This window comes from Larus michahellis, chromosome Z (genome assembly GCF_964199755.1).
Source record: "Larus michahellis chromosome Z, bLarMic1.1, whole genome shotgun sequence".
Taxonomy (NCBI): Eukaryota; Metazoa; Chordata; class Aves; order Charadriiformes; family Laridae; genus Larus; species Larus michahellis.
In genome coordinates, this window is record NC_133930.1 from 3,092,625 (window position 1) to 3,114,606 (window position 21,982).

Here is a 21,982-nt window from a genome sequence, read left to right on the forward strand (position 1 = left end):
CAACAAGGATGGGAAGGAATGAACACAGAAACCACGCGCTGGGGTGATAAATGAAGATGCTGGAAGGATCGCTACGGACATTAAGTTTGGAAGAGAGTAGATGTTCGGGGCTGCAGCTTCTTGGTACGCCACGAACAGAAAACCCCGGCTGCAGCTTTGGCACAGGTTGTGTTAATGGGCGTCATCCAAGCTCATTTCCCAGGGTCTGAGCAGATCTCCGCCTGGAGAGACCTGCAGGGGTGACAAAGACGGGTCCTAGCTGCGAGGACCGTTCCTGCCTCGGGTCCCTCCGCACGGCCTCTGTCAGCGGGGAGGTGGAGGTGCAGAAACCCCGGGAAGAGAAGAACAGGTTTGATTGTGGTTTATCAGCTGATGCAGAGGAGCTCGTGATCAGCCACAGCAAGATGAAGCAGATAATGACAGAGGAGACTTTTTTGATCCATTTTGGTCAGGAGATGCAATGCAACGGTTGTTTTCTTTAATAATTCCAAGGATGGAGACTTCGCGACCTCTCTGGGCCACCCGTTCCAGGGTTCAACCATCCTCACAGTAAAAACAAAAGGTTTTCTCTTACGTTTAAACAGAATTCCCTATATTTTAAGTTGTGCCTAAGTTGTGGATGCAAAGTGTGGGCAACATTCCTGATTCCAGGGATGGTTTTGGTTTCGTTAACCAAAAGCACATTTAAAAGCGGTACGTCTTGGTTCTGAGCCAGACAGGTTAGAGCAAACGTAAGCCCGGGATTTAAAGTATCCCAAAGAGCGTTTATGATCAGGCACTTACACGATGTCTTTATTTACTGCCTTACTCATCGAGGCGATTGGCTGGTCCGTTTCTGGCAATGAGAGCCACGAACGAGCAGTCGTAGACCTGCACAACCTGCGTAAATGGGTTGCTGGCAAGAAATACACCGAATAAACACAAACTTCGGCGACAGGGTTATTTACTCACACGGGAGGTTTATTTTACGGGCGATTCCCTCCCAGCTGGGCGTGCAGGGGGTGGATGAACCCGTAGCTCTAGGACAATACGCCAAAAAACGTCGACTGTTAAGACAATCTCACCGATTGCCGTGGGTTTTTGTTTTGACCGCGCTCCTGGCTGGCTGCTCGGTCAGCGGCAGCGCGGTGACAGTGCTGTGCCTGCTGCGTCACGCTTCAGCAGTGGTGACGGTAAGGACACTCAGCTGTCACGACGCTGAGCTCCCCTGGGCTGTTTCCTCACCCCTGGCCTGGGGACAGCATATAGACGAGAGAAATGAACCGACTGCGTAGCGAACCTCCGCTTGTAAAGAACCGTCTGTTCTTCAGGAGGACTCACAGGGAACCAAAAGCATTCCAGGAATACATTTAACATCGTTGAGCTCTTTCAGTGACCACGACAGAATTACTGATGCAGAGCAAAACTCCTCGAGCGTCTTGTCCTGCTGACGATGGTCAGTCCATCTTCTGGAGATGTTTTTCCTCCTTTTCCAAGCTCACAGATCTTGCTCCTGGGACCCATTGCCTGGGTCGGTACTGGAATACTGTGTCCAGCTTTGGGAGCCCTCAGCACGAGAAGGGCGTGGACCTGTTGGAGCGGGGCCAGAGGAGGCCCCGGAGATGCTGGGAGGGCTGGAGCCCCTCTGCTGGGAGGACAGGCTGAGAGAGCTGGGGGGGTTCAGCCTGGAGAAGAGAAGGCTCCGCGGAGACCTTCCAGCCCCTTCCAGTCCCTCAAGGGGCTCCAGGAAAGCTGGGGAGGGACTCTGGAGCAGGGAGGGGAGCCATGGGACCAGGGGGAATGATTTTAAACTGGAAGAGGGGAGATTGAGATGAGATCTGAGGAAGAAATTGTTTGCTGTGAGGGTGGTGAGCCCCTGGCCCAGGTTGCCCAGAGAAGCTGTGGCTGCCCCATCCCTGGAGGGGTTCAAGGCCAGGTTGGCCGGGGCTTGGAGCAACCTGGGCTGGTGGGAGATGTCCCTGCCCAGGGCAGGGGGGTTGGAACGAGGTGGTCTTTAAGGTCCCTTCCAACCCAAACCGTTCTGTAATTCTGTGATTCCATTTTAGGACATGGTTGTGGCAACCAGCTTAGCTGGAGGACTCACCTACCACGTGTCCAAATGCCACTGCCTTGCTGACCGTAGGAGGAAAAGGCAAACAATGGGAGCGAGCTGTGCCTCTGGAGGAGCCACGCATCTGGGAGGAGCAGTGCAGGAGTCCATAGGCTGGTCAGGAGAGAGGGGTTCAGGGAACGAAGGTGCAGCAGCTGTCTGAAGGCTGGAGAGCTTTCGGCGTTTTCAGCTCCAGCATTCAAGCTGGTTTCAATTTAAAGCGAATATTGGGTGCCTTTGTCTTCAAGATTTTCTGCTGAACCATTAGGACAAGCAACCCATTTGTATGTCATTTTGTGCATGACAGTTAACGTCCCCACATGACCCTTGGGCTGCAAAAACCGGCCCTGTAAGATAAATGCCAAGAAATCTATTAAAAGTTTGAGGACTTGCCTTCCATTCCTGTGCAAAGAACAGGTCAAAACTCCTTCTAGAGCACCATGGATGTATGGTATGTTTTAACGAGCCAGAATTAAGGTTGGCCAATCAGCCCCACTGGACCTACCTGTCACGGGGATTTTAGCACGGACCCTCCTGTTGCTCCACCTGCCCCTGTTAGAAATTACTGTCCCCAAGCAGGGTGGCTCTCTTGGTTCCAGGCCCGCTGTGAAAACAGAGCCCTGGCCAGTCTCCGGAGCTCACCTCTCCTTCTGGCCAGGAGGGACGGTGGCTATCAAGGGCGTCGACTGATTGTCACTTTGGTTTGGCAATTCCAGTAGGACTGATAAAGCCGCTTGTTTATTCACAGCTAAATCCACAAAAGGACTTATGTGATACAACGTTCCTGTACCCGTAACGCACCCCGCTGCCTGCCGGGCTCTTCCAGGGCAGGTTCCAGGGTGCAGCCCCCTTCCAGCCCCAGGAGCAGGTCCAGAGGAGAGGTGTGAAACCACCTCCTTGTGGGAAGGGTGGGAACATCTTTGCCACAGAAGAGCCTCTGGCCTCCTGCTTAGGACGCAGCTTTGAAACCTCTCAAGGGGAAGAAAATTGAAAGTGGGTCTCCCACATCCTGGGAGTGTGCTGTGGCCACCGGGCCACGGGGTCAAGATGGGCACTAATGCTTTCTGCCGTTGCACCACAGGTGAAGGTAGAAGCCATTGCTGTCCTTGTGATAAGCCCTTCCCGGGAGGATGCTACCAGCAGGAGCTTCCAGAGCGCAAAGTGGAGGAGCGGTTCAGGTCTGACCGCAGTTGGATCTTTGCTTCCGATGCCTGCGGAGAGAGTGAGGTCTTCCTGGGCACGCACAGCACAGTCACCGGGGCTGGGTGGTATGGACAGGGGAGCTGAGAGGGCGCCAGAGGAGTTTAAGGTAAAGTCCTATGGAGTTGAGATTCCAGTGGGATTAGGAGGCAGCTGCCTCCTACACAGGAGCTTTCAGGAACATGATTTTGGACTTCCGTGCCTACGTTTTCTCCTTAGGACCCGAAAACTCTTTTTGAGTCAGCTCACGCAAGCGAAACATCCAAGGCAGCTGGTGCACTGGGGGAATAATCTGGGTAAACCTCAACAAGGGCACGTGCTCAGCTGCCTCGGCCCTGATCTCAGCACCAGAGACGCGCGAGGCTGCCTCGGAGAGCAGTTGTTAACCTCCCAACAAAGACGAAAACCTGCATTTCATTTCCTGACACCGTCCGCAGCAGCTCTACCTACCTCTACACTTCCACCCCTGCGAGCCCTCGGCAGCTGATCATAAACACTTCCACGTGCCGGGGAAACAGAAAACGTAAGTAACAGAAAGCGTGGCCTGTTTGTTTTGGAGTCGATTGATGAACACAGCGACCATGTGATAATTCCAACCATGTGTCGACTACTTACGTTTCACATCTCTCTTCCAGCGTTCTCCGAGTGTCCTGTTGCTTCTGCTGCTAAGAAGCAGCTGCGCGGAAAGGTGCTTCCCGGGGAATGCTGGTTTCCTCCACCACAGTTTGCTCCGTGCAGGCAGGTGCGGAGGGGAGGGCAGAAACCACGGAGGAGTACAGTTGAATTCACGTGGGCTGTGAGAGGAGATTCCCACAGCGTGGTGGGGAAGGCCACGGGAATGCTTGAGGACCTCAGCTTTTGCTACTTTTAATTTATTGCACCTGGAAACGTAGCGCTCTTGGAAACTGTTCTTGTTCCATAGGAAGGAGGACTGAAACACTAAGAAAGCGTTGGAAGCCATCGCTGAGATCTTTTTTTTTTTTTTTTTTTTTACATATTTACTGTTTCCTCGAAGTCATGAGACCTCAGAGGGGACACTTTTTCGTGTCTGTTTATTTTTCTCTAGCAGCGCTTGGCTTAGAAAGGCTGTCCTGTGTCTATTTCGGCGGGGCTGATCCTCCTTCGCGTTACCACTATTCCGAGACGGCTGTGCGTACTGAGGTGCTGAGTGGCTTCTAATCCCACGGACGACGCTGGCAGTGCTAATGAGTGAAAAACGCATCTCGAGTATCTCAAAATAAGCAACCGCGACGGAAAACTAGCGTGTGTTCTTGTGCGTGGGGGGTGCTAGCTCTTTTTTTTTCACGGGAACCTCGTATATAAAAAGAAGAAATAATATTTGCCCGCATCCCAGCAGGTTTCCTCGCTTTGAGATCGGTGCTTAGGAGTTCCACGGAGACTTTGCAGAAAGCTCCCCCTTGAAAGCAAAGTAAAAGGCAGCTTTTAAGGCAGGTAAATGGAGAGCTGCAGTCAGAATTAGAGCTCTACGGTTTCCGGCCATATAAATATTTGTGATAGTTCAAATATTTTCCTCTTCCCATCTGGGTGAAATCCTAGCTTCAAAGCTTTGGGGTTTTTTACCGCTAAACAAGAGATCCGAAAATAGCCCCGTGGTCAGAGCATTTACATGGGCGGTAAGTTCTTGCTCGTATTTCTAAACGTAGCGTTGAACCCGGACTCTGTCGTGCCAGGGAGGTGCCGGCACACCGGACTGCTGCCCGCTCGGGACCGCGTTTCTCTTTTTTTCCACTCTGTCAAACTTTTCCTGACGAGCCTTTTGCTGGAGCCGGGTCCCGCTTTTCAGGAAATGTTTGGGTTTTATTGAACCGCTGCTTGGTCAAATTTCCCAAGCAGTTCTAGTTGCAACCGCAGCCTAAAATGGAGAAAAAAAACCCAAACAAACCAACAAAAAACCAAACACTTTTATTTTAACAAGAAAGTCTTTGATTATTTTTTTTTATCATGGTGCAGCTGCAGTTTATAAACACGAATCTCTTTGGTCTGATCCCTTGGACACCTTTGTTGAGGGATGTGCCCTTCTCTATCCTCATCCTGAGCCGCCATCTAGCTGCAGCCCTTGGGTTTGCTCCTTGCTCCCGTCTCCACTCGTTCCTGGTCTGCAAATCCCACTGGCCTGGAGCTGAGGGTTAATAAAGTTGTGTCCCGGCTCCAGTGCCAGTCTTTCCTGACTCGAGCTGGTCTCTCCCCTGCACAGCAAGGGACCGACCCCTCAGGGCACCATTTTGTGAGGACAGGCCCTGTGCAGGTGCGTGTTCGTATGTTTTACCTCAAACCAGGACAGGGTCCGTGCCCGCGCTCACAGAATCATAGAATCGTTTGGGTTGGAAAAGACCTTTAAGATCATCGAGTCCAACCGTTAACTCAGCACTTGCCAAAACCACCTGCTAAACCACCACTGAGCACCACGTCTGCCCGGCTTTTAAATCCCTCCAGGGATGGTGACTCCACCACTGCCCTGGGCAGCCTCTTCCAACGCTTGACAACCCTTTCGGGGAAGACGTTTCTCCTAATATCCATCCTAAACCTCCCCTGGGGCAACTTGAGGCCGTTCCCTCTTGTCCCATCGCCTGTTCCTTGGGAGCAGAGACCGACCCCCCCTGGCTACCCCCTCCTTTCAGGGAGCTGCAGAGAGCGAGAAGGTCTCCCCTCGGCCTCCTTTTCTCCAGGCTGAACACCCCCAGCTCCCTCAGCCGCTCCTCACCAGACTTGTGCTCCAGACCCCGCACCAGCTCCGTTGCCCTTCTCTGGACACGCTCCAGCCCCTCAAGGTCTTTCCTGTGGTGAGGGGCCCAAAACTGGACACAGCCCTCGAGGTGGGGCCTCACCAGTGCCCAGTGCAGGGGGGGACGGTCACTGCCCCAGCCCTGCTGGCCACACTGTTCCTGACACAGGCCAGGATGCTGGTGGCCTCCTTGGCCACCTGGGCACACTGCTGGCTCATTCTCAGCCGCTGTCGACCAACACCCCCAGGTCCTTGTCCGCCGGGCAGCTCTCCAGCCGCTCTGCCCCAGGCCTGGAGCGTCCATGAGGTTGGTGTGACCCAAGTGCGGGACCCAGCACTTGGCCTTGGTGAACCTCACGCCATTGGCCTCGGCCCATCCATCCAGCCTGTCCACATCCCTCTGCAGAGCCGTCCTGCCCTCAAGGAGATCAACACACCCGCCCAACTCGGTGTCGTCTGCGACTGAGGGTGCCCTCCATCCCCGCGTCGTTATAAAGATATTAAAGAGAACAAGCCCCAGCGCCTGTGGAAGGTCAGAGCCTTTATCGACGGTCCCTCCGGCGCCCTTCGCCCCGCGCCCGGCGCGGCACCTTCGCGACGCTCCCTGGCGCAAATCTCGCGAGAGCTGGCGGCTCTTCCCGCTCCCGGCGTGCCCCGCGCTCCCTCTTCCCCGCCGCCGCCCTGAGGTGAGGGAGCCATGGCGGGCCGCGGACTCGCATCCCCTCCCCATCCCTTCCCATCCCGCCCCGGCGGCCCCGGGCGGGCGAGCAGGGGGCCAGGGCTGGGTCCGCCTCGCCGGACGCCCTCGGTATTTGCGGGGGAGGACGGGCTGGGGCTGGAGGTGGCGGAGCTGGGGGGTGTCGGGGGGGTGAGGTGGAAGCAGGCCCTGGGGAGAGGCCACGGCTGCGGTGATGACTTTTCTTAGGACACCTTTGGATTTAATTGTGAAAAGAAAGCGTAATTCCTGAGCGGCTGCTTAGTAACGTGAACAATCCTGATTCTCCACGTCTACCTTAGAAGTTTAATATATGGGGGTTTAATTTTTTTTAATTTTTTTTTTTTCCAGCTAAGACCCGAAAATGGTGCGCTACTCCCTGGATCCGGAGAACCCCACGAAATGTGAGTTGTTTTGTTTATCGTGGACGCTCGCCTCAGACTTCACCAAAACCCGTGAGGTTGTCATTCCTAAAATGGGTCTTTTCTCTCCGCAGCATGCAAGTCCCGGGGATCCAACCTGCGAGTGCATTTCAAGGTGCGCAGCCTGCGTAGCAGGAAACGTAAATGTGTTTGTTTAGGGGTTTTAGCGTTGCTTTTTGTTGGTATTTTTTTGAAGGAAGTGTCCTTTTTACTTTCCTGTGTCGTTACGCAGGTACTTAAGTGTGTTCGTGTAGGTTATGGCCAGCGTTTGCTTTAGCTGCTTGTAATGGTTTTCACCTACAGGAGGAAGAATAACGTGGTGTGTCCTAAAGAGCTTCCTGTCTAATACAGATAATAAAAATACAATGGGAAAAGAGTTGCGTTGAATTTAGCAGGAGGAATTGGGCTGGTGTCAGATAAGCGATTTGTCTCGTTTGTTGTATTCTGGCTTTTCACTTTGTTTTGCTCTTTCATTGTGATCAGGTAGGATTACAGTTACTCTCTCACATTTAGTATGCAGTCTTGAACACTGATATTTGATTCTTGATTTTGTGTTCTGAATCTTTTTTTCTCTCCCCTTTATAATTCCCTTAGAGAGATAATTACATTGTAACTTGTTTATAGAACCATAGAATGGTTTGGTTTGGAAGGGAATTTAAAGCCCATCCAGTGCCACCCCCTGCCCTGGGCAGGGACACCTCCCACCAGCCCAGGTTGCTCCAAGCCCCGGCCAACCTGGCCTTGAACCCCTCCAGGGATGGGGCAGCCACAGCTTCTCTGGGCAACCTGGGCCAGGGGCTCACCACCCTCACAGCAAACAATTTCTTCCTCAGATCCCATCTACATCTCCCCTCTTCCAGTTTAAAACCGTTCCCCCTCGTCCCATGGCTCCCCTCCCTGCTCCAGAGTCCCCCCCCAGCTTTCCTGGAGCCCCTTGAGGGACTGGAAGGGGCTGGAAGGTCTCCGCGGAGCCTTCTCTTCTCCAGGCTGAACCCCCCCAGCTCTCTCAGCCTGTCCTCCCAGCAGAGGGGCTCCAGCCCTCCCAGCATCTCCGGGGCCTCCTCTGGCCCCGCTCCAACAGCTCCGTGTCCTTCTGCTGTTGGTGCCCCAGAGCTGGAGGCAGCACTGCAGGGGGGTCTCCCCCGAGCGGAGCAGAGGGGCAGAATCGATGCTGTTTATGTAGCTTGTTTTTTCATTGCTTCCTCTGAGGTGTCATCTTGTGACATTTCAGTAGAAACTTACTCTTCGGGCTCCTGCTTTTTTTGAGATTAGCGACCAAAGAGGAGCGATGAAAAGTATAAATGCTCCATTTTTAATTTTGTTAGTTGGAAAGCTCTAGCCGTTAGGTAAAAAATAATAAAGATACGCCAGAGCCACAAATTCAGTAATGGAAGTCATGTAGGTAACAACAAAATAAAAGGTGTTGTGAATTATTCTTCACTTTTTAATTATTTTTTTTTTTTTTTTGTGCGTTAGGGCTTCTTTTAAACTGAGTTTGTAGCAAAAAGAATGGGATCCAGGAAAGGAAGAGAAGTGGTTTTTCTGCCATTGTGACATGGAAAGATCTGTTAAGAGCAGTTTTGTTTTGTGTTGCTAGAACACTCGTGAGACCGCCCAGGCCATCAAGGGCATGCACATCCGCAAGGCCACCAAGTACCTGAAGGACGTCACCCTGAAGAAGCAATGTGTCCCCTTCCGCCGCTACAACGGGGGAGTCGGGAGGTGCGCCCAGGTGAGGTCCGAGGTGGAAACGAGGGAAGGAAACTGCGGCTGCTTGGAGAAGAGAAGAATGATGGTGTTGAGACGACGTGGAGAATAGTCTGTCGTTGGTTATGACAGTTTTATGTATTGGGGGGGGGGGGGGGGGGGGGGGGGAAGAAATATTCTAAATTCCAGTACAGCAAGCGCTGCATCTGCTTGCAGCGTCACGTAATTACTTTAATTATTTTGGTGGGTTCTGAACAAAAAGGGTTGTCATGGCAAGTTAATGGCGTGTAAAGGGTAAGTTACGTTGTGCCAGGATAAAAACGGAATTCCTCTTCTTCCAGGCCAAGCAGTGGGGCTGGACGCAGGGACGCTGGCCCAAGAAAAGCGCGGAATTTTTGCTGCACATGCTCAAAAACGCGGAGAGCAACGCTGAGCTCAAGGTAGGTGTCGTCAGACGCGCGGTGTTCGCGTCAGCAGCCCTGAACTTGGTGGGGGGATAAGGCCGGCTTTGTAGGTCAAACTGAGTTGAGTTGTTGGTGTGCTGTTCGTTTGAATTAGGCTGCCGGCATTTTCCAGGTTAAAATGCGAGTTCTCAGATGTGAAAAAACGCGAGTAGTCGTTTTTGACACACCGTTGGCGCGTGGTTATCAACGGCTTAGAATAAGCGTGGCTTGGGTCTCTTAAAACCTACAAAAAAGGACAAAATCTGTGGATCCTTGGTCCGTTTGTATCTTTGTAACGTGCTCGGCGCTTAATTTGGTGGCTTTGATGGCAGTGATGACTATCTTAGGACACCTTTGGAATAACCATGAAAAAAACCAAACAATCTTTTTCTGAGCCATCAGCATCATTTTCAATTTATCGTGACGTGTAGAAGGGTGGTGGCGTCTCGGTAACTGCTCAGTGCTGAGCATTGCTGAGTTCAGCTCTAATTCGCTGGGAAGTTCCGTGGAGGTTATTTATTTGAAGAGAAAAACGAGTTGCAAGTTGTATTTTTCCCTCTTTTTTTTCCCCCCACCACCCCGCCAGGGGCTGGACGTGGATTCTCTGGTGATCGAGCACATCCAGGTCAACAAGGCTCCCAAAATGCGCCGCCGCACCTACCGGGCGCACGGGCGCATCAACCCTTACATGAGCTCCCCCTGCCACATCGAGATGATCCTCACCGAGAAGGAGCAGATCGTCCCCAAGCCCGAGGAGGAAGTCGCTCAAAAGAAAAAGGTACGGAATGGCCCATCCTTCCTCCTCTTGAGTGTCGCGGTCGTGAAATCGGAGTCCGGGTGCTCCGCAGACGGAGAGGTTGCGGTGATGACTATCTTAGGACACCTTTGGAACACCCATGAAAAAAATGAATAAGTTATTTCTGAGCAACCTCAATATTTATTGTAAATTTGAGAGGTTACAGTTGGTTCGTCCTCCCCCCGGGGACGGGCAGCTCCTCGGGGAGCCCGGGTTGTTGAACGATGGCGTATTTCCATCGTTCCGTTGGAATTTGATGCGTTTCAATGAAATTGAAATCGAGCTGACAGCCTGTAAGCAGTATTTTTAAGGGCACTTAATTATGTCCAGGTGTAATTAACGGAACGCTTCGTAAACCGGTGAAGAAATTTCTAAGAAATCTCAAGTTAGGAGTATGACCATAAACTTATTTGCCCGATGTTTCGTACGGGCTGTAGCCTGTCGCTCTCTTCTCACTCCTGTGTTTTGTTTTGCAGATTTCCCAGAAGAAGCTGAAGAAGCAAAAGCTGATGGCTCGGGAGTAAATCTGGCGCAACAGATGTATATAAATAAAATTTTAAAAAATTGAAGATTTATTGTGTGAGCTTCTGCGCTCTTTCAAGGCCGTACGTGGCGCCCCGTGGCTCCGCTGGCGCGTTGCTGTGGGACATAGCAGAGCTGCCACCCAAAGCGTGTTACTTGGCTGTGGGGGTGCTGCGGAGAATAATATAATATAGTCAGAGATTATTAATTATAAAATCAGATAATTTGAAGCAAACGCTGGTTTTTGTTTCCCCCCGCTGCTGTCCGTGCCTGGACACCACCAGCAGCATCTCTGCGCCCCCAGAGCTCCGTCGGAGACATAAAACCTGAACTTTTTCATTTAAGGTGGGATTTTTGCACGTATTTGCGGCATTTTAAAGGTGAGGGCGGGAGTGGGGCGTGCGCCGGCTGAAGGGGCGGGGCTCGAGTCACGTGACATACCCCGCGCCTTCTCCCATTGGCGGCCAGCCGGTGGCGCGCGTCAGCCGGAAGTGCGGACCCCGTTTCCGGCGGGGCGGAGGAGGAGGCGGAGGCGGCGGCGGCTGGTAGCGGTGCTGGGTTGCGGCCGGGGGAGGTGAGTGCGGGGCCGGGGCGGGGGGCTGCTCCCCGGGGGTTCCCTTCGCGTTCTGCCCGCCCGGGGCCCGCCCGGCCGCTCACCCCCGTCTCCGCGGCTCCGTTAACCAGGGGCCGTTCCCGAAACGCGGCGGCTCGGGCCGCGCTGTGGAGCTCTTCGGTTTCCGCGCGTTTCTGAGGGAAAATTTATTAATTCGGAAGGTTTTTGCGCTCCGGCCTTCACGTCGGTACCGAGGGGAATGTGGCCGGGGCAGGTGGGCCGGGGAGCGCTCGGCCCCAACGCCGCCCTGCCAAGCCAAACCCAACCCGTAAACAAAAAAGCTCGTATCACAAAGAGATAAACTTGCTGTTAAAACTCGGACCATTTTGCTTTATTTTGTTCGTTTGGGGGATTTTTGTGGTGTTTTGTTGAGGTTTTTTTCCCCCTAACAATGAATTGCTTGTTAATCGGCCAACAGCACATCCCCAAACCACAGATATTTAATTCTATTAATATATTAATTTTCTTGACTGGTTTTTGCCCCCGGCGAAGGTACGACCTGTTTTTTGGGGCTGGAACCTCGACCCCATCCATCACCTGGCACAGCCAGGCCAGGGTGGTCCCTCGGCCAAGGGACAAATCCACGAAATCTTCCCCAAAAAATTCAGTTCTGGTGGAGATAATACAGGAATGGGCTTTTTGAAAGGCTTTAATGGATTACCTCATTCACGTAGTCTTAATTGAAGATGCCTCTCTGTCTTCAGATCCCGTCAAACGAGGTTTGAAGCAGCCAAAGCAGTCAAGCGGGAATTGATACTCTGCCGTTCCACAGGGCCTGGGGCTAAAAATCTTTAGGATGGCTTAAAAAAAAAAAAAAAGCAAAACAAAACAACAAAAAAGAGTTAAATTCTGACCCCAGATGAAGCGTGCGCGTCTGCTTCTTCATTCTCCAACCTGAAAAGCTTTTGTTTTGCTTGTTTTTAGTGAGAATTCGGATGTCAGCAGCCTGGGAAGGAGGATGGTGAAGGGCAAAGCTGTGCTGTGCGGCAGAGCTATAATATATCGCTCATCGGCGCCAGCTCTGATCCTAATTAACTGGATCCTAATTAACTCCTTCCTCTCCCAGTTGTACCTTTTTGCCCCTGCGCTTTGGCTTTCAGCTCTTTTCACGGCAGGCTGTTTTTGAAGTCGTCTTTCTGCTTTTTGGAGAGAGGGAAGGATTCATTTTTGAATAAATTGGCCGATTGTATGGGATTGGTGCGGAAGGAAGAAAATATCCGATATTCTGCTTTTCTTAAATCTGGACTAGGATTTTCTTCTCTCCTCCCACCGACCTGCCCTTCCGTGATTGGAGTCCTGCCCTTTAGTTTCACCTTAATTAAAAAGGGAATAAGAAAAGCAAACCTTTTGGCTTCTCTGGGCTAATATCTGCACTCGCTGCTTAAACTGGTTTTGTGTGATTTAAGCAAAAAGCTTTTATTTTCTGAATTTGTTTTTCTAAGTTCCACCTGTAAGTATGAGGAATTGAATGCAAACTCTACTCCTTTTTTGTTACAATGTCAAGAACGTTTGCCGTATTTTTGTTGAGGATTTTGTAACATCGGAACGTACAGCACTTTGGAAACTTTAACATAAAGAATCATTTATGTTCGAGTATCAACTACAATCCTTATTCATTATTTAAGACATTTCTTAGCTCATGGCATACAAACACTGTCATCTTAAGTTTGTGTTTTTTTTTTTCTCCCCTCGCCAGCTTTGTCACAGAACAAGAGGAAGCCATGGTGTGCATTCCTTGTATTGTCATTCCCGTTCTCCTCTGGGTCTACAAGAAATTCCTGGAACCCTACATCTACCCCGTTATCGCGCCTTTCATTAAGCGCGTCTGGCCCAAGAAAGCCGTGGAAGAAACAACAGCCATGAAACAAGGTCAAGGAGGCAGCGCTGGAAATCCGCGGGCACCTTCAGCCAGGAAAAGAGATCAAGAGGATGAGTTCGGAATTTATAACGTAAGATTAATGCCTTTAGCTAACGAGGGGAACTTGGATAAAGCAGTAGTTCAGGGTGGGGACCACAAAGGTTTTACGGATGTTTTTACGGCTCTCTTCCGCTCTTCAGTTAGCTCTGCCACTCATAACGGATGAAAACGTTATTATTTATCTCTTCTAACAAAATGCAAAGATTTGATTTGTTGTCTCTGCCCTTATTTCCTCCCTGCCGAGCAATAATTATTTTCAACTCTAAAGAGACACCACCCCGTTGGGTCTTGCTGCAGATTTCTTCGCAGATCTCCACTGGTCTTGCTTCTAAAAGCCATTTTCATCACCAGCTGTTATTGTTTTGGGTGTGGAGTCCTTTTTTTTTTTGACATCCCATTAACGACGCTGTCTTTTTCTTTGCAGTTCGAAAGCAATGGGGTTGCAAATGGAATCGCCACAAAGAGATCCACAGAGGTTTCTGACAAGAAAACGGATTAAAAGAATTCATTCCTGAGGATTTTATTCCCTTGTGTCCAATATGAACTGGTGATATTTCTCTCACTTTGAGACTTTTTTTTTTCTTTGCACATTGAAGCTGAATAAAAACCCTTATCACTTACCAGGAGAGGGTCTCTCTTGCCACTAAATTGGCAGCTAGCACATTTCTGAATTTAAAATGTTTGAAAACTGATGTTCTTGATTTTCCTCACTGGAACTACTTTTAATCTATAATCTGTTTGGTGTGATTAGAGTTTAGGTTAAATAAGTTATGAATAAATATAGCTTTGGAAGGTGTATTTATCTCAGCATATTAGTTTCGCTCACTGCTAGCGCCATACTGCAGGCTTTCACCTTAAAAGCTATACCTCTTCTTGACCTCGCTAACGAACTCTGAATTGCATTGTGGCAACATAAGCATCATGAAAATTATGGAGCATCATGTTAAATTATGAAGAGTTTAGATTTTTGATGTCAAAATCTGTGGATGAGCTAAAGCAGTCATGCTGTATGCAAAATTTACTTAGCTTACTAAAAGCAGAAAGTCTTGAGTGGATACTTCCATTAATTATTTTCCTTGAAACATTGTGCCTTTCTTTCCCGAAGAGGAGCAGCACGGGCATGATGCGAGAGAATTGTTGCTTTATATTCTGTTGCGGTGGTTTAAAATGGTGCAGTCTTAAAAAAAAACAAGAACAAAACAACAACAACAAAAAAAAAACCCAAAAAACCCAATTAAAACCTCTTTAACATGCTTGTGTAATTTGAATTATAATAAACCAGGATTTTATTTAAAAATAAGTTGCTTCATACAATTGTTCTTCGGCTTCTGAGCTATAAATATCTATAAAGTGGTACGAAAATCTTTAAAAACCTGCAGACAGGCTCCAGGCAGAGGGAGGTGATAAAACTACTGACTTCAGGATAAAGAAAGTGAGCGTTGCCTGCTCCTGGGAAGACGTGTTCTGGTACTGACTTGCATCCCAACACGGCAGCGCGGTTGTGAAGTGTTTTGGATGTCCCTGTGCTTATTAAGGAAGAGAAGTGGTAATTCCTGCTTCGTCCTCTCCGTCAAACGAGAGCGCTCTTCAGAAGACTCAAACCGAAATAATTCCGGCAATTTTGGGTTGTTATTTAGGATTTATCATTTTCCGCAAAGTCCTTTTTTCATGCGCAGTCCTTGAACTGTCGCTAAGGTCCAGTCTTGTTCTTGCAACCATGTTTTTTCCTACCAGATAATTAATTAGTCTGAAGACTTGTTTGATCCCCACCAAATGCCGCTGGTGAGGCGTATTATTTCCTACCACTGTCCGGTTTTGTCAGGTCTTGTGTGAATTGATCGGCAATGCTCACAGCCCTGTTTGTTACACCTGTTACTTCTGTAACGAGCTGAATCACAGAAAACTCCTTGTAAGACGCCGTTTGCTCTCCCTTAATGACCTAATCTGTTAGGAAGTGAATTCGGTTTTGCTGTTTAATCAGCTTTTGCATCATCCTTGGAACATAATCCCCCATCACAGACAGAGCTTTCCCCTAGACGGGTGACGTATCTACCCTTTGTGATATTAAAGCCTGGTTTTATTACTCTGAGCATGCCCGCATGGTATAATTCATACAATAAAAGCGAACAATACTAACTGTGCACTCCTCTAACTTCTCACAGATGTTGTTGTGTGGATCCTGTAGTGGAAAAGACAGGGACTGGGAAGCGGAAGCAAGGGAAAGAGGCTGCACTAGTTTCCGATTGTTTTTGTCCTCTGTATCTTTGGATATTTTGCCCTTATTGTTGCAACAAATTGTACCCTGTCAGCTGGTGAAAGGTGGACGCAGTCTTTGCTGTGGTGTGTTGGGGTTTCTAAACCAAACACCCCCCCACCTCACCCCAGACAATCAATTCCTCTGCTACTGGTGTCCAAGTTCGTGCTCTAAATCTGAAAGCTGGGAACTTTTAGGGGTCTGGAATCACCTTGCAATGAGAAAGGAGTAAACTGTCTGGGAAGGTCACTCAAGAACTGAGGTCGTGTACAGTGTCTTTCACGTGGCACTAGAAATGCAGATTCCTTGCGGGTGTGCAGCTGAACCACGAGTATGTGTTATTCCATCGTAAGCAGTGATGAAAAGATTGTCCCTTCGGCTAAGGGACAATCCCAGGGCAGGTAACTTTATCCACTGGTTTAAAATACTAGGTATCTCATAAACAGGCCAAAGTTTTGGAGTAATATATTCACCTCCAACCACTGTGAACAAGGCAAAAAGTAGAACAAGAGCTGTACTGGGGCTCCTTTAATTTGTGAATCCTAGAATCTGTTGGGTTGGAAGGGACCTTTAAAGGTCATCTAGTCCAACCCCCCTGCAGTAAGCAAGCACAATGTACACAGTCAATTTATAAAGTGTACATAATTAATTATTTTGAGTTATTCAGGATATTATTATAGAAGGAAATGCATCAGACGGTAATATGGAAAAGAAACTGTGTAGCAAATGAGGCTGCAGGCTGACGTAGGATTTCAGCCGTGTGCCAGCACTGTATTTAAACACCAGGACTACTGGAAAGGCTGCAAAAAGCAAAATAGGCAGATAATGCAAGTAAAATTACACTGTGCTCTCTGGAATGGTGTCTCGGTATTTTTATTAGCTGCAGTTAAACACTAACGTAAGTAATCTACATCACAAAACTTTCTTGAATGAAGCAATTCACTCTAAGTCCTGGCAGGATGTTTGTGTTGCAACTCTTCTGTTCCTATTCTTTTCCAAGAATGGGGCAATAATCCTATTGTTGTGTTGTGAATAGTGAAAAGTTAGGTGAAATAGGTGAACGCCTGAGCCTGGGCAGGGGTGCAGATCATCTGCTGGGATGCAAAGTGCACAAAGCCTTGTTCAAGAACAATAAGTAGAAATTAAGGAGATCCTCAAATGAGAGAACAATATATATGAGGTAAATTTAATTTAACTGAGAAAATTTCCCTATGTTTGTTACTCACTAAAAGCAAGGTTTAACCAAAGGGCTTAGGCACCCAATGATGGCGGGTGGACATCCAGCAGAATTTCCTACAGCAATTAGCAGCTTCATGTATACCGAAGACTTTAAGAAAATTGCAGAGTAGACATCTTTAAGGACCAAAGTTTTTCTGCAAATCTAGCCCTAAGATCTTCAGCATTAAAGCTCTCTGGTTTTATTTAAACACTATTGAGGAAGAATCAAGAAATCAAGCTTGAAAATATTTGAAAAAATATTCAAATGAACTAATGTAAAATATTTTTTCTTTATGAGAAGGTGACATGGTACTTTCCATGAGTTGGTTTGCTGAGGTAGCCGGGTGCCAAAGACTTAAAATAAACTTAATTGAAATACACCTTTAAAATAGTGCAAAAAATTCTGAAACAAAAGGTTTTATGTTGCCCATTGTTTTGATGGGCCTGATTCTGCAAGCAAAGGAAATTCTGGCAGGTTAAACTGAACACAATCAGCCTCTAAGGATGGGATGTCTGAAGTAGCAATGAATTCAGTGCAAAATTATCTTTATTCAGATGTGTTCATAGAACACAGTTAAATTCTATCCACAAAGCTGATCTAATGACAGTAATACAATATGCTGTTATTACCCAAATGTAGCAATCGCGCTCCAGCCTTCCGGGAGTTATTGGGCGTGCTGTTAAGGTTCAGTCCTTGGAGTCATTCCTTCTTGATTTCTGTACAATGCAGAACATTATTGCTGAAAGAACAGTCTTTGCCGAGGCTGCAGGTAAAGGAAATTAAGAGAAATTTAATTTACACTTAGATTAGCTAAATCTGCTTTCAATGAGAACTAATTCTGTTTCATTAAACTGACTAATACATGAAAGGGGGGATTATCTTCTTTGTGCAGTTTTCTGATTGTTAGAACATGCCCGATGAACCAAATAATATTTTCGGTTTTGGAGACTCATTATTTTTGTAGCGAACCTGACTGCAGTAGTTTAATTGAAGCCACGTTTCTACAGCGATTCTCTTGTTTGAGACATGTTTTTAGATCCTAGCGCTGTATCTTTCTTTCATTGTATTTGAAACATGAAGTATTTAAAATGTTATGAATAGATGTATTTATACGTGGGTAGAGGTAGCAATGCTTGTATTTTGCATGAGGATTGTTTCTCAATTTCCTTTTTGTGCACACAGTGGTACCTCTTTTACAGCCACTCTAACTGTTGACTGTGCGCCGTTTTTATTGCCTCAGATGTCCGATCAAACACTCTGTGGACGTAAAGAGGCCAAACTCTACGCCAAGATTTTTGCTTTTATGTGGCAATGTATACGAAATGGTTAGACCTCACCTTTGCACTTGCGCTGTTTGCATATGCCCTATTTGCTCACGCAGCCCGTACACTTGCACGTGCAGGAGATGGGCTGCCTATTTAGGGTCACACACTGCAGTAATGAGATTATGCTCAGGATTAATCATATTGGGAAGGGTTTCCCGTTCAATGGAACCACCGGGTACTTGTAGAACCAGCTACCCACGGCACAAAACCCACCTCAGAGATGGAGACAGGAGGTTAGCAGAGGCAGGAACAATGAGTTAGAATCATACAATTGTCTGGGTTGGAAGGGACCTTTCAGATCATCGAGTCCAACCATCAACCTGACACTGCGAGGTCCACCACTAAACCGTGTCCCTCAGCACCATGTCTGCCCGGCTTTTGAATACCTCCAGGGATGGCGACTCCACCGCTGCCCTGGGCAGCCTCTTCCAATGCTTGACAACCCCTTGGGTGAAGAAATTATTCCCAATATCCATCCTAAGCCTCCCCTGGGGCAACTTGAGGCCATTTCCTCTTGTCCCATCGCCTGTTCCTTGGGAGCAGAGACCGACCCCCCCGGCTACCCACTCCTTTCAGGGAGCTGCAGAGAGCGAGAAGGTCTCCCCTCAGCCTCCTTTTCTCCAGGCTGAACACCCCCAGCTCCCTCAGCCGCTCCTCACCAGACTTGTGCTCCAGACCCCTCACCAGCTCCGTTGCCCTTCTCTGGACACGCTCCAGCCCCTCAAGGTCTTTCCTGTGGTGAGGGGCCCCAAATTGGACACAGCACTTGAGGTGGGGCCTCACCAGTGCCGACTACGGGGAGGCGATCGCTGCCGTGGCCCCAGTTAAAGCGTCGTGAGGGTAAATCCCCGCTCCCTCAGGTCCCGCTTGCTCGAGTTACCTCAGCTCCCGCTGACTGAAAAGGCGGGAGGGGGAAGGCCGGGGGAGGCCGTGACAGCGGGGCCGCAGCCTGAACACGCCGCTGGTTACCGAGAGAAGCCTCCCGCAGTGGGGAGGTCTCTCCCGCAGGGTGACGCCGGCGCTGGTGGCCGAGGCGCGGATAGCGGCTGTCCGTCCCTCCCGCCGCCGGACTACCCTTCCCGCCGTGCCCCGCGGCGCCGCCCCCCTCAGCCGCCGCCGGGCCCTGCGCACGCGCGGCGGGCGGCGTTGGCGACGTGGACGGCGGGCGGCGAGCGCGCGCCTGCGCCGGGCGGGGGGCGGCGGCGGCGGCCGGTGAAGGGAGCGGGGCCGGGCCTGGCCGGGCCCGCCGCGGTACCGGGGCGGCGGGGCCGGCCGCCTCCTGCCGTGTGGCCTGGCGGTGCGAGCGGACGGGAGTCGCTGACGGGGTAAGCGAGGCCTCGGCCGTACCTGCGGGCCCGAGCCGGGCAGCGGCCGGTGGCGGGTGGACGCGGCGGCTCTGCCCCGTCCCGGCGGGCTGGGGAGGCCGGCGGCTTGCGGTGCCCCTCCGGGCCCTCCCTGACAGGGGCTGCGGGGGTCCCTCAGGCACGGAGTGAGCGGTGCCGGCTCCGGCAGGGCTGACTGAGGGAGGCTCGTACCTGTGTTTCGCGTTTTGTACGCCTAATGATGATTGTTATTGACGAAAAAGCTGTAAAATGGCATATTTTCTGTGCTGTTGGCGTGAAGCGGAGGGTTTTGTAGTGCTGAGGGATTGTTCCCGCAGTATAGCGGCTCTGCTCGGGCTCCCTCAGCTTCCTGCCCCCTTCTCCCAGTTTGCTTCCATACTTCTGAAGGACAACGTTTAGCAAAAGCGTAAATATTTCAGTTTAAAACACCACTTCTATCGTGCCTTAATCGCCATCAGCTTTTGTCTCGTATACTTTCGTTGCCGAGCGCTGTTTATTTCTTCTTTTTTTTTTTATTTTTTTATTTTTTTTTATTTTCGGCGCCGAGCGTAGTGAGTTTGTGGGCTCTAACCTGATTTCTTTCGCCGCCTGTGCCGAGGGCTGACGTGCTGGGCTGCGGTTGTGATCGCTTGAGGTATTCGTAGAAGCGAGTAGATTGATCATTTTCCCCGCATTGAGCACTTTTTCGGAGTGCGGGGGAGCGGAGGGGCAGCTGCCGGGTGGTTGGGTCCGGTTTCCTAACACAGGCTGCTGGCTTGTGTAATCCCTCCTCTTGGCAATTCCTAAGTCAAAACCGTTGAAGTTGCTCCAGTTGGTGCAACTCAAAAATTGTTATTGCACCTTATATCGCCAGGAGCTCAGGCAGGCCTCATTCTGCGCTCCCCCTGGGCTGTTTTCTCTTTTCACGTTGCTGCAGCATCAGGAGAAGCCCGTGGATGGCCCTGGGGGTGCTGGACCCCGCTCATCACTCTCACCTGGCCGAAAACAGACATCAGCTCCTTCTCTCCAGCTCCTGTGCTGATGTTTTACTAGCACAGCTTAATATTTTGTGATAAATTCAGTCGGAAAGTATTTAATCAAATTAATGGCAGGGGGGTTGGCATTAGATGATCTTTAAAAGGTCCCTTCCAACCCAAACCATTCTATGATTCTATAATACTAAACCTGGACAGTTCTGGTGCTTCCAGTGATTTTATCGGATGAATAGGAAGACCCCAGGATGATTTTAACATCAGAAAACATTAAAAGTAGGAAATCCTCTTTGGTGGCTGATGAACTGTTGTCAAAGCGGACGGTGAAAGATGATAATAATATTTCTTCAAAATGTATTCGCTAGAGTGGAAAGCCTATTGCACCTTGTAGCAATTGCGCGTTTTGGCAAGTATAATTTCATTTGCAGTAGACCCTGGGGATAGGCAGTATAAATCATGATGTGTAGTATGATATAAAATCAGGTGTGCATGCAAAACAGATTCGGCCTTCAGTATAACATGCATTTTTTATGCTGTAGATACATTTCTAGCTGTGGGAAGCATTTAAAGTAGATACAAATAACTCTGTTGTGAAAATATGCGTAATACCCCATTGTGGGAAGAGTACAGATGCCAAAATAACTGTATAGCCTTTGAAATATAGCAAAATATACCAATATTTAAAAAAAAAAAAAGGCAGCAAACCTTTTAGTGAACACCTAAGCATCTTTCTGAAGCTTATAAGGTAGTTGAATTTTTCTTCTTAAAACATTACTTTGGTCATTAGACAAGCTTTATTTACGTCTGCAAGGGAAATAAGAAGAAAATCTTAAATACTTGTAACAGTAATCTTAACATCCCTTCCATAAAGAGATAACTATGTCAAGCTAGTAGCTGCGTAGATTATTAAATTGTGCTAGGCTTAGTATGACTTGTTATATCAAACCCCGTTGCCCATTTTAATTATGGTAGCAACTCAATGAATTACTATGAATTGATTTTTAGGTAGGTATACTGAATATATAAAAAAAAGGGACAAATTAATAATCATAAAACATTTTCATATCGAACAAAGCTTCCAACACTGTAATCCATCATAGATTATCAAGTAGCTTGTGTAAAACTATACTTTTGAAAACCATTGCTGCGTTTCTGGTAATAAAGGTCTCTTCGGCCACTGGAAGAAGAAATGGTCAAACCAGTAATACTGGTACTGATATGTAGTATATTCTTAAGCTGTAAAGTCAGCTCTCAGTATGGGTTGGGTGTATATTTGATTAGTCTCTTTTTTTTTTAAGCTCTGTATTCTGTTGATATTCTCGTTTAAAGTTCAATTTGTTCTTCTCATTTTATAGTTCCACCACAACTCTCTTTCAAGCAACAGGAATCTCACTGGTAAGGGCAAACAAAACCTTTAAAGAAACATCTGCCCACTGCAAAGAGCAGAATTAGCGTTTGAATTGTCGCTTTCTGAAACTTGAAAAATGTTATATATGCGTGGTAGTTATTTAAGAGGTGGAGAGAAGTATACCGGAATATAAGGTGTGTTTCTCCCAGCCTTCCTCTCTTCTAATGGTGGTTTGCTAATCAGATTAAAGAAATTATTTCTGCATTTATTCCGGAGAACGCTTGCTCTGTTTGAGTTCCGACTTTTACCTGGGATGTAGGAATGTAAGAGTAAGGATAGAGGTAATTTTTTTTA

At 48.7% G+C, this 21,982-nt stretch overlaps 3 protein-coding genes, 2 long non-coding RNA genes and 3 other non-coding genes across 13 annotated transcripts in view; 7 read left to right on the forward strand and 1 right to left on the reverse strand.

Annotated features, from left to right (window-relative positions):
* LOC141736557 (uncharacterized) lies at positions 1-4,641 on the forward strand. Of its 2 annotated transcripts, XR_012584990.1 has the most exons (4): positions 1-1,435; positions 3,171-3,398; positions 3,509-3,812; positions 3,925-4,641. It is a non-coding gene; the product is annotated as an uncharacterized LOC141736557 (long non-coding RNA). The 2 variants fall into 2 exon arrangements; XR_012584989.1 differs by lacking the exon at positions 1-1,435 and having other exon boundaries at positions 1,887-3,398; positions 3,925-4,543.
* A 2,026-nt stretch (positions 4,642-6,667) lies between these two features.
* On the forward strand, positions 6,668-10,684 carry RPL17 (ribosomal protein L17). Of its 2 annotated transcripts, none has more exons than XM_074570901.1 (7): positions 6,668-6,718; positions 7,099-7,151; positions 7,244-7,284; positions 8,767-8,901; positions 9,218-9,316; positions 9,906-10,097; positions 10,592-10,684. In XM_074570901.1, exons 2-7 carry the CDS (start codon positions 7,112-7,114, stop codon positions 10,637-10,639), a joined length of 555 nt encoding a protein of 184 aa, XP_074427002.1. In that variant the 5' UTR covers positions 6,668-6,718; positions 7,099-7,111; the 3' UTR covers positions 10,640-10,684. The 2 variants fall into 2 exon arrangements, with proteins under 2 accessions (XP_074427002.1, XP_074427003.1); XM_074570902.1 differs by having other exon boundaries at positions 6,710-6,840.
* Positions 6,936-7,005, forward strand: LOC141736626 (small nucleolar RNA SNORD58). Its single transcript, XR_012585036.1, has one exon. It is a non-coding gene; the product is annotated as a small nucleolar RNA SNORD58 (small nucleolar RNA).
* Positions 9,062-19,065, reverse strand: LOC141736558 (uncharacterized). Its single transcript, XR_012584991.1, has 4 exons — positions 18,626-19,065; positions 17,271-17,404; positions 11,912-12,050; positions 9,062-10,808 (listed from the first exon to the last, which is right to left on the reverse strand). It is a non-coding gene; the product is annotated as an uncharacterized LOC141736558 (long non-coding RNA).
* Positions 9,646-9,718, forward strand: LOC141736624 (small nucleolar RNA SNORD58). Its single transcript, XR_012585034.1, has one exon. It is a non-coding gene; the product is annotated as a small nucleolar RNA SNORD58 (small nucleolar RNA).
* On the forward strand, positions 10,177-10,248 carry LOC141736625 (small nucleolar RNA SNORD58). Its single transcript, XR_012585035.1, has one exon. It is a non-coding gene; the product is annotated as a small nucleolar RNA SNORD58 (small nucleolar RNA).
* Positions 11,100-15,309, forward strand: CZH18orf32 (chromosome Z C18orf32 homolog). Of its 3 annotated transcripts, none has more exons than XM_074570903.1 (4): positions 11,131-11,211; positions 12,175-12,211; positions 12,947-13,199; positions 13,593-15,309. In XM_074570903.1, the coding sequence occupies exons 2-4, from the start codon at positions 12,186-12,188 to the stop codon at positions 13,665-13,667; spliced, it is 354 nt and encodes a 117-aa protein (XP_074427004.1). In that variant the 5' UTR covers positions 11,131-11,211; positions 12,175-12,185; the 3' UTR covers positions 13,668-15,309. The 3 variants fall into 3 exon arrangements, with proteins under 3 accessions (XP_074427005.1, XP_074427004.1, XP_074427006.1); XM_074570905.1 differs by having other exon boundaries at positions 11,154-11,211; positions 12,175-12,700; XM_074570904.1 differs by lacking the exon at positions 12,175-12,211 and having other exon boundaries at positions 11,100-11,211.
* Positions 19,066-19,148: 83 nt separating the features above from the next.
* DYM (dymeclin) overlaps positions 19,149-21,982 on the forward strand; it is a 241,242-nt gene continuing 238,408 nt past the window's right edge. The window contains exon 1 of one of the 2 annotated variants that reach the window (XM_074570405.1): positions 19,149-19,291. The gene's annotated coding sequence lies outside the window, so the exon portion shown is untranslated. The remainder of the gene's footprint in view (positions 19,292-21,982) is intronic. The other variant, XM_074570403.1, reaches the window with a different exon arrangement.

Bases quoted from the DNA above. Each gene is read 5' to 3' on its own strand.
- CZH18orf32 (XM_074570903.1), top strand. From the start codon at position 12,186: ATGTCAGCAGCCTGGGAAGGAGGATG. The intron at 12,212-12,946 runs GTGAAGGGCAAA...TCCCCTCGCCAG, and splicing joins GCAGCCTGGGAAGGAGGATG to CTTTGTCACAGAACAAGAGG. The intron at 13,200-13,592 runs GTAAGATTAATG...TTTTCTTTGCAG, and splicing joins ATGAGTTCGGAATTTATAAC to TTCGAAAGCAATGGGGTTGC.
- RPL17 (XM_074570901.1), top strand. From the start codon at position 7,112: ATGGTGCGCTACTCCCTGGATCCGGAGAACCCCACGAAAT. The intron at 7,285-8,766 runs GTGCGCAGCCTG...TTGTGTTGCTAG, and splicing joins ACCTGCGAGTGCATTTCAAG to AACACTCGTGAGACCGCCCA. The intron at 10,098-10,591 runs GTACGGAATGGC...TTTGTTTTGCAG, and splicing joins AAGTCGCTCAAAAGAAAAAG to ATTTCCCAGAAGAAGCTGAA.